The sequence below is a fragment of the Elephantulus edwardii genome, unplaced genomic scaffold, assembly GCF_000299155.1.
Source record: "Elephantulus edwardii isolate Elephantulus edwardi_28Jun2011 unplaced genomic scaffold, EleEdw1.0 scaffold00126, whole genome shotgun sequence".
Lineage (NCBI taxonomy): Eukaryota > Metazoa > Chordata > Mammalia > Macroscelidea > Macroscelididae > Elephantulus > Elephantulus edwardii.
In genome coordinates, this window is record NW_006399876.1 from 1629131 (window position 1) to 1639311 (window position 10181).

The 10181-nt window shown below is 61.3% G+C and overlaps 1 protein-coding gene across 1 annotated transcript in view; it reads right to left on the reverse strand.

The window, feature by feature from the left end:
• Positions 1-9889, reverse strand: part of DUSP8 (dual specificity phosphatase 8) — a 10418-nt gene extending 529 nt beyond the window's left edge. The window contains exons 1-6 of the mRNA XM_006893360.1: positions 9659-9889; positions 7362-7500; positions 1760-1926; positions 1086-1245; positions 707-830; positions 3-494 (exon numbers count right to left, since the gene is read on the reverse strand). Of these exons, the coding sequence (XP_006893422.1) occupies positions 3-494; positions 707-830; positions 1086-1245; positions 1760-1926; positions 7362-7500; positions 9659-9889 (1313 nt within the window). The remainder of the gene's footprint in view (positions 1-2; positions 495-706; positions 831-1085; positions 1246-1759; positions 1927-7361; positions 7501-9658) is intronic.
• Between the last annotated feature and the right edge of the window lie 292 nt (positions 9890-10181).

Sequence of the window (10181 nt, forward strand, 5' to 3'; positions counted from 1 at the left end):
GCCGAGGGCGCGCCTCCGGCGTCAAGTCGGGGCTGTCGGCTCCGGGCGAGGGCAGGCCCAGCGCGCCTCCGGGGCTGTCCAGCTTGTAGAGCTTGGGGGCCTCTCCGGGATCGGGGGCGGCGGGGCCCTCGGGCCGCCGGCTCGGTGCGTAGGCCGACTTGATGTCCAGTGAGAAGGACCGCTTGAGGCGGTTGGTGTCCTGCAGGCGGTCGGAGGAGAGGTGCAGGCCGCGCAGGCCCTGCTGCAGCGCGCTCGTGGCTGGGGCGGCGGGCGCTGGGGGGGAGCCCTCTCGGGCGGCGGCGGTGCTCTCTGAGGTAGGTGGTGGCAGCGGAGGCAGAGGGGGCGGAGGGCCCAGGAGGGGGCCCGGGGTCCCTGGGGAGGGGGCCCCATCGCCTTGCAGGGCAGCCAGCAGCTTCAGGCTGCGCTCATACTCCAGCAGCTGGCCCAGGAAGTTGAAATTGGGTGAAATGGACGGTCGCCGGTCCTTCACGAACCTAAGGTGACGACAGCTTAGGCGGGGCGCCCACCTAGCCCAGCTTCCCCTGCGCCAGCTCAAGGGGCTTGGATGACGTGGGCACCATGGCCTTATCTGCAGAGGTGGGCTCAGCCCCCCTCCCCCCGCACCAAGACTTAAGGGGTCCCTCAACCTCGGTGGTAACCACCAGCCCATGGGAGCCAGGGCTGGGGGGAGGACTGGGGGTGGTACCTGTAGGCGTCGTCAGAGGACATGCCCATGGTCTTCATGATGTAAGCGATGGCAATGGTGGCCGAGCGGGAGATGCCAGCCAGACAGTGTACGATGACTTGGCAGCTGGACAGCTTGGCTTTATCTGGGGGCGGGCAGGCAGTGGGGTGAGGTAGATGTGGGGTCCCCAGGCAAGCGCCACTCAAGAGAGAGCGGCAGGGGACTCCACTTTTCCTGCCTATAATCCCAGGGGCTTCTCAAGGGCAACTCCTGGTTATGGAATTAGTGTCTGCATGGACACTCTGCAGGTGTGCACGCGCACGTACACCTGTGCACACACAGGCTGGCTACATTCACCCCCCCCAACACAATCACACACTGGCCGCAGGCCCGCCCTCACCGATGAACTCGATGGACTTGTCCAGCCAGGGCAGCAGCTTTTCACAGTAGTTGTCATTAACGGGGATGCGCATGAAGTGACTCTCGCAGATGAAGTCAGGCTTGGGGCACGAGTTGCTGGCGTTGAGGACATAGCTTATTCCATTCTGGGTCATCAGGTCCTGGAGGGCCAAGGGGACAGGTTGGGAGGAGTTGTGGGGAGGGAGATCCCTGGAAGGGGGGCTGGGGTGAGGTAAGAAAGGGCCTCCCCCTCTCAGAGCCAGCCAGGACTATGACATCTTGGGGTGCTGGCACCCAGGAAGCACATGAGAGGAGCCTGGGTGGAGGGGCCACAGGGTTACTGGTTCTGGCTGGAGACATGCTTCTGGCCGGAACCAAAGACCTGGTGTGGGTGAGTGGGGGGCTGTGTTTTGCCACACCACAGCCTCTGGGAAGCTGTGGAGTTCACGGCGACCTGGATGGTGCCGTGCCCACTTGTCCATTTTTAAAACATGGGATCTTTTCAGGGCTAGCCCAGAGCCTGGTGACAGCAGTCTGGCACGTGGGCTCCACTGAGAGGCAAGGGGGCTCAGCTGGCTCCCCCTGGTCCTACCCCCAGCCCAGCTCTGGTCCCCACCAAACCTAAGGGTTCCCCTCCGGCCGCCCCCAGCCCCTCTTCCCACAAGTGGTACACACCTTGTTCAGGACGTCTTTCTGGGAGCCCAGGTAGAGGTGAGGCAGGATGCGGGTCAGGCCCACGCTGGGCACAGGCAGGCAGGGCTGGGAGAGGCTCATGGGAAGCAGGGTGGCTGGCTTGCCCTCGCAGAGGCCAGGAAAGCAAGAGGAGAAGGTGGCGAAGCCCCCTGCACAGGAGGGACAGAGGAGAGTGTGGTCAGCAGGCGGACGCTGGGCTGGGTGAGTGAGAGACCTTATTTCCCTGCAGTGGTTCTGAGAGCCACACCCATCGCAACCTTCAAAGCCTGGGCCTGGCTGCTGACCTCCAGCCAGGGCACCCTGTGTCCAGAGCCTCAGCATGGCTGCTGACCTCCAGCCAGGGCACCCCGTCTGTGTCCAGGGCCCGGGCTTGGCTGCTGACGTCTAGTCAGTGTCTAGACCCACGACGGCAGCCCTGACTAGGGCGGGTGTGGGCTGCCCACTCACTTGCTCTGTCTCCTGGACGCAGGATGGCCACTCACAGGCTGTTCCCCTGACTAATTAGGGGCTGGCCTCAATGAGGACGCTATTAACAACGCCCATAAATGGGCTGAGGTGGCGGGGGCCCAGGCAGGGGGTGGCCCTCAGGTTACAGAGGTTTTGGGGGGAACATGGTGCGCTTAGCTGAGAGGGGAGCAATGCTCCCAGGGGCTGACACCATGGCCAGTTCCTGAGCTAGGCCTTTCCTGGTCCCTGTGCTGATGCAATCACCTCTAGTTGGCTGGGTGCCCTGGAACTGGCTTGGGGACCAGGGCCAGAGACGAGGGCATCTGAGGGCCTCCGCTGGCATGACATCATCCCTTGGAATTGGCACAGCCTGTGGGGTGTGGTCACTGCCATTCCTGACACAGCCCAGGCTGAGGGAGAGGACAGAGGTCTAAAGTGGGCAGTGGGTGGGGACCCTCGGGACAGGGAACCTGCGGGGCCAAGCAGGTAAACCTGCACATACAGTCCCCATCTGTGTGCTGAGCTCCAAGGGGACGGAAGGAACCCCTCAGTGGCTGCAGAGACACAGGTTCAAGACCCCAGCATGGACCCAGTGCATGACCACAGGAGTGTGTCACTCTGACTTCAGCGGCTTCGTGCTGCCTGTGCATGCCACTGTCACGTGGCCCAACCAAGATGACAGCCGGGGCACTCCTGAACACTGGCCTTAGCCTGGCTGAGGTGGTCAGGGGTTCAGGTCAGCAATGGGCTGGCTTTGGTGAGTAGTGCCCGAGGCTTCCGAGTGGATGGCACTGCTGGGCACAGGTGGACCTTACAGAGCATGGCACGTCCCTGACTCCTAGCAAGGTGGGCCCTTGTTTCTGGCTATGGCCACCCCCAGGCCACACAGTGACTACTAGGTGCGACCTGAGGTCTCACCCACAGAGAAGGCAGGGCTTCCTCGAACTCCACCCTCACCGCCCTCAAGGAGGCCTCCAGGACAGAAAAGCCTGGGGCTCAGTCTTCAGCCCTGGCCTGCTCCAGAGCCCAACTTGCAGGCTGTTGTTGGGTCCCCTCGAGTTGAATATGACCTGCAGTGACCCTGTGAGCCAGATCTGAGGGTATCTCCCTTCAGAATAAGCCTCAGGGGCAACTTGGCCCTGCAGCGAGAGGGAGATGTGTCCTGCCTGGGGTCCCTGTGGAGGAAGTCCATGGACAGCTGAGTGTTCTGGGCACCCCTGATCCAGGACCCAGGACTATGGATCAGGCCTCCACCAATCCCTATCTCCATCCATTCCCACCACTTCTCTTAACCGCTTGGGGAGAATGCAGGGACTTCCACCAGCAGCTGGCTGGTCCTCCTCAAAGGTGTGGAGGGAAAGGCTGGCCAGGTGTCAACCCTTCTAAGCTGCTCTTACGCCCCTTCCGCAGGTGCTCTCCACTCCCCACAAACACCACAGGTGCCAGCCCAGCAGGGCACTGAGCCTCTGTCCTTGGTGCCAGGAAACTCTGACAGGTAGGCGAAATAGAAGGGGATGGAGCCTGAGAGAAGTGTGCACCCCCTGCCTCTAGCTACCTCCAAGGCCACTTTTCCTCAACAGTCCTGTCCCTCCTCTCAACTCACGAGAAACCAGGGTGGGCATAGCTGCCGGTGTGCCCAGACTGAAATCTCTAGGACGCAGAGAAACAGGTACCTGTCTGTACCACCCACCCCCTGACCCCGGCCCACGCCTGAGGCTCCCAGGAAAGGACGCACAGCCACAGAGACGCACTCCTTCCTCACAGCCCATCTCTGCTTCTAAGAGGGAGGATGTGGGGTCACTACCAGACACACACTGTGTCCACTGCTCAGGGGTCCAAGATAGGAAATAGTGTGACCCAGGTTCAGTGACCTGGGCTATGATGCAGGGGCTGGAGTCACAGAGGTCATCATGGGCCCCAAAAAGAGAAGGGGGAATCTCCTTACCCCATGGGTGGGTGGGGCTAAGTTCTGGTCTGTGCTCCCCTCGTGACATTTGCCATTTCCAGCAGATGGGTAAGTGCCACCAGTACTGGGTGGGGGCCTTGTCTCTCAACTTGTCCCTCTCTGTCTCCTCAGGGCTGTGCTCCTCTCAGGTAGGGGTTTAGGAAAGCCAAGAGGCTCCCCCAGACCCTAGTTCTTGGGTTGTGTCACTAAGACTCGTCCCCAGCTACCCAGAAACAGACACAGCCCCAACTTGTCCCTGGAGAAACTCGAGCAAATTCCCCTTTGTCATAGGTGAGTAGTACATGGAGACCAAGCTGGTCTCCAGGGAAATGTGGAAGGGGACAGCCAGCTCTCAGGGAAGCACACTGTGAGGTCGGCACCCGGATGTGTTGTTAGGTGCCTTCAGGTTGACTACAACTCATAGTGACCCTGTGAACAACCTATTGAAACCCTGTCCTGTCCTGTCGTCACACCAGGCTGGAGGCCATGGTCACAGTCAGTGTGTCTACACATCCACGGTCACGGTCAGTGCGTCAGCCTGGTCACGGTCAGTGCATCAACCTGCCCACAGTCATGGTCAGTGCGTCAGCCTGGTCACGGTCAGCGCATCAACCTGCCCAAGGTCATGGTCAGTGCGTCAATCTGTCCATGGTCATGGTCAGCATGTCAACCTGGTCATGGTCAGTGTGTCAATCTGTCCACGGTCATGGTCAGCGCATCACCCCACCCACGGTCATCGTGTCATTTTGTCTTGAAGGTCTTCCTGTCTCTGACCCTCCACCTTTTCCAGCATGATGTCCCTTTCTAAGGACTGGCCCTCCTGACAACATGCCCAGGGCACCTGAGATGATGATCTGCCATCCTTGCCTTTGTGGGCAGGGAGGCGCCGAGGGAAAGGCTGCCCTTTGCCAGCCTGAGGGATGAAGACAAAAGGGGCTGTGTAACCTGGAGTCACCTCCCACTCAAGCACCATGAGCACGGACGTGGGTGCAGAAAGGCCGCACCTGTGGGCCTGACAGCACCCTCTGTGCCCTCCTTCACAGCCCAGGGCGGAGATGGACCCAGCACAGCATCGTGACCAAAGGGACCACAGAGATTCCAGGAGTCTAATCCAGGCAGGCTCCCTGCAAGAGGGATGTTTGTACTGACCTTGACATGACAATTAAAAATGTGTCCAGCAGGGAGCAGAGGACCAACGGGCAAAGACTTGGATGGTGAGAGTGTGGCATGGATGGTGGGCCACGGAACTGGCTGAGGTCTCCCCAAGGGCAGCAGGGCACTGAGAGGGGCAGTGGCGTGGACACGTGGAAGAAGAGTGTGCAAACTGGGCCAGGACAGACAGAGGTAGTGCCTCAAGGTGACCACAGGGCCTTCAAAGGCCAGTAAGGGTCCCAGGGGCACTCCCAGAGTGGTCTGGGAGCCAAGGGACCGCAGACGCTGATGCCAGAGTGGGCGATGCGAACGCTGGCTGCCTCCAGGGAGGGAGGGAGGGGCATGTGATAGAGGCCGGCTGTGCACTGATGATGAGGGGCCAAGGCTGTGGCTGCCGTGGTCACTGTGCCCGACATGGGGCCTTGCAGGAGGGAGTCCTGGGCTGACACTGACTTTGGCCCAGTCCCCAGGGCAGAGGGTCAGCTCTGTCCCTGCCCTGTCCCTTGCATGGGTTCTGGCTGGAGAACGTTTCCGCATCTACAAAACCCAGATGAGGGGTGGGGGAGGGGGAGGGGGAGGGGAGTCCAGTGCTGAGACTGAGCACCCCAGCAGAGGGGTGAGATCAAGTTTACATGTGGCCACACTGGGCAGCGTGGGTCCTAATCCCACCTCACCCTAGGAGAGGCACAGCTGTGGGCACACAGGGACGACGCCGGTAGAGACTGAGCGGAGGCAGGAGTGCTGCGATCTCAAGCCCAGGACAGCCTGGGACCACCTGACACTGGGGGAGCCTGCGAGGTGGGGGCCTGCTCATGCCCTGGGTTCTAACTTCTGCCCCCACATCTGAGAGAGAGGACAGCCCTGCTCTTTCCACCTCAGGAGATTAACTCGGGAGGGGGGCACCCACAGACGCAGGTTCCCTGTACCCTGGGGTGAAGCCCAGGCTTCTGGTCAGTGCTGTTCATGTCCTTGACGCCGTCTCTCCCCTGCCTGCCCTTGATGTGCGTGGTCACTGTCCATGGCCCGCTCCAGACACATTCCTGCCTCTCCCTGTTCTCCTGCAGTCCCTCTCCTGACTGGCATGACCTTGATGCTCTTGGGTCTCTCCCGTGGCATCTCCTCAGAGTCCTCCTAAAGTGACTCAGGACGCTCTGAGGGCTGTCACTGTGGGTGCTGGGACATGGTGTCCAATAGACAGGTGGACAGGAGCACCTGATGCTGCCCCGGTGCCTCCATCCCTCCATGCCTCCCCTGCACCAGTCGCAGCACTGGCATATGGAGACCAGGTACGTCCTCAGAGGCCACAGACCTGAGCTGGCATAATGCTCACCCAGGGGGCTAGTTCCCTGTGCTCTGGGACCTGCCCTGTGGGGAGGGATGATGGGGAGAGCCTGTAGGAGCTCCCTCTGTTCTCATGCCAGGAGGGAACCCTCTGGAACCTCCCCAGAGTGTGTGTGTGTGTGTGTGTGTGTGTACGCACGCGCGCATGTGAGCATGTGTAGTGGGCCTCCCAGCTTCAAGATGGTCCCCTCTGTGGCCACTGTTCAGATGGCTTTTGGAGGAGACTGGGTTATCTAGGAGGAGGGGCCTCTGCACATCCCCTGGGTGGCAGCTCTGATTGGCTAGGCTGTTGCTAGGCAACCTGCACCTGAGTCCAGTTTGCCAGGAGATTCCTATGGCCTGGGACAGCTTGTTCAGATGGCCCGTCCAGATGGCAGGCTCTGTGCCCCCACCAGGCTGGGAACCTTGGAAGTGGGGAGCTCCTAGAATGGACCACATCTTGGTCTGGTCCCACATTCCCCCTCCCACCTACAGCTGCACATGGGGCCTCCTGGCTACTTCACCTGTTTAAAGGACCCATACCCTGCCAGACCCCAAATGAGGTTATATCTACCCACTCCTTCCAGCTCCTTGGATGGTAGAGGAAGAACCCAGAAACTGGCCCCTGCGCTCACCCCCTGCCCCCACTTCCCTCAGCACACACAGCTCCTGCCCTCACAGCAATGTGAGGGCAGTGAGGCCAGGAGGGCATCCCCTCACCTGTGAGGATGGCCACGCTGTCGAAGCAGCGGTCCAGCTTGCTGAGCAGGAGGGAGAGGAAGCTGTCTGCAGCCAGCACGCTAGCGTCCCGGGTGCTCTGGTCATAGACCACGACGTCCTGCGGCTCCGCTGACTCCACCTAGGAGTGTGAGGACAGAGGTCAAGACCAGCTGGCCACCCACTGCCCACAGCTTGGGGAAGGGTCTGCTGCCACCACGGTGAGGAGACTGGGGGCACCAGGCACACATCTGACATGTCCCTGCACACCTGCTCAGGTAGCGATGCCCTGGCTCCGTGGCCAGTGCTGCGGCCATCCACTGGCAGCCATCAGGGCACAGAGGGCCAAGGACACACAGGTGTGGAACGGGGTGCCCAGTACTGACTAGAGGGGGGCTGGCCCACAGGAACTCCTGAGCCCCTCTGATGGGTTTCCAAGATAGGGGAGGGGCTTTGAGTGGAGGGCACAGTGGGGCTCCCTGCCAAGTCATTGCCAGGATTGGGAGCCTCAGGGAAACTACGGGCTCTAGTCCACCCCACCCCATCCCTGGAAGCTGCCCAGAAAGGGGGCTCTCCCTTCCCTCCCCCAAGCAGGCTGGCCCGCAGGGGACCAGATGCGGAGCAGCTTTGCTCTGCGGGGTGATGCCCCCGCCCCCCAGCACACACAGCCCTGAGCCAGCTGAGCTGCCAGCCGCTGGTGATGTCACCGGCAGCCAATGGGATTGCACTCTGGCTGTGTTCTCACTGGAGATTAATCACCGGCTGGTTCCCGCTTGGACCCAGGGAGCACGTCTGCCAGCCTGGGGGCTCCCGACTGGGCTACCCCACACAGGTCCTTTCCCTTCTTGGCCTGTGCCAGAAGGCTGCCCCTCCCCGCAGCTGATGGGCCCGTCATCCCCCACCCCCTGCTAGGGCACTGGAGAGGAGGTCCTGAGCCCCAGCAAGCAGGAGGAGTGCTCAGCTTGTCCCGCCCTGGCTGGAGAGGGTGTTCTGGGGGGAGCAGAGTGTCCCTCCTGGGGCAGGGACAGAGATAGGCTAGGTCTGTGCAGATGACCCCAACATTCCTGGAAACCAACCCTGGGTCATCAAAGAGGCCAGACGGCAAAAGGGTGTCCACTGGGAAGTAGGCAGAGGGGCATCTGAGGGCTGGCATGTGCCCTGGCATCACCAAGTAGTTTCTATACACCGTCACTGGAACCCTCCCAGCTGTGAGGCCTTGTCCCAAGAGTTAACACAGAGCTTTCCAACTTGGGAGCCCCCTCCCTGGGTTGAGGCATCTCCAGGACCTTGCTCTGCGGAGTACGGAGTACGGAAGAGGAGAAACGGCCGACTCTGACGCTGAGCGCCCCCAGACCTTCCTTCAGCAGTGAGCAAGGAGGGGCACGCCAGGGAGTGTCAGCACGCTCCGTGAGAGGGAAGCAAGCTTGACGTGCATTTTGAAGAAAATATGATGGTAAAAGAGCCCACGTGGTGTGGAGCTCTCGTGTCGGGAAGCTAAGAGACGTCAGAGGCTCGAATCCCCGATGGGAGAAAGGTGGGCAATTTCTCCGTGTACAGATTCACAGCCTTGGAAGCCGAGTGTCCAGGGGCCCAGGTGGACTGGACAGCAGCCGGCTGGGTGTTAATGATGGTTACCCAATGGGAGGTGTCAGACTCAGATGGGGTGACATTTCTGTGCTCCCCCACAGGGCCCCAATTCCATCGGTAACACCCCGGCAGGCAGGGGAGAGGGTTGGGGGCTTGGGAAAATGTCTGCCCCGGGGAGCCCTTGGACCAGCCTCTCAGTCCTCCAGACCCCAAGGTCTCATACTTTTTGTACCCTTAAACTGTGCAAGGGCCTTCCCTGCCACCTGCACTCCGTGCATGTACACCTCCAGCATCCTGTGCTCCATGTGGCCCCCCTTGGGAGCTGAAAAGGGACCTTGACAGGGACACGGCTGCATGCAGGGGGGAAGGCGATCTCTGAGACAGGGCCGGGGCTGCATTGGGGAGGCGGGAAAGCATTCTCTGAGACAGGGCCCGGGCTGCGTTGGGGGGAAGGTGAACTCTGAGGAGCAGTGCCACCCTCCAGGGGCCATCTGTGCCGTTCTGGGAGGTCAGCGTTGGCAGAGGCAGAGAGGTCGAAAGCGGCAGCTAGGAGTGTGCCAATTCAGGAACTCGGCGAGTGGGCAGAACGAGGGGTCCTGATTGGTCCTTGGGCTCAGGCATCAGGCTGGAAGCAGTGGGAAGCAGCCCCGGGGTGGGGAGCCCCGGGGTGGGGAGCCCTGGGGCTGCCCTCTGGGGCTGTCCTTTGCTCGTACCTGACTGCGGGAGGCCGGCTGGACAAGCTCAGCGATGGTGACCTTACTCTGCTGCAGCCGTCGCTTCACCAGCTTGGAGCAGCAGATGTTGACAGAGCTGAGCACGTGCCAGCTGTTGTACTCCACGAAAGAGCGGCTGTCGATGACCAGCGGCCCCCCAGGCCCACCACGCAGCAGGCTGGCCAGCTTCTTGGCATCCATCACCTTCCGTGGGAGTCGGTCCCCAGCCATGGTGCGCAGCCGTCGAGAGAGAGACTCCTGAAGCGAGGAGGAGATGACCAATGGCCTGGGGTCTGGTCTAGAGTTTGGAGCAGCTGAGCATGGTGCCAGACCTGTGGGGGGAGGTGTGGTCAGGGCACTGGCCAAGCTTGAGGCAGGTCAGCCTCTGAGGGGCCAGCAGGGGAGCCCTGGAGCATGTCCCTGTGGGATCTGTCCCCTCCAGCTGATCCATGAGGTGAAATCCTACCAGGCTTTAAGGTGAGTGAGCTGGACTCTTCCACTGGAGAACCAGGAGCTTGGCCAG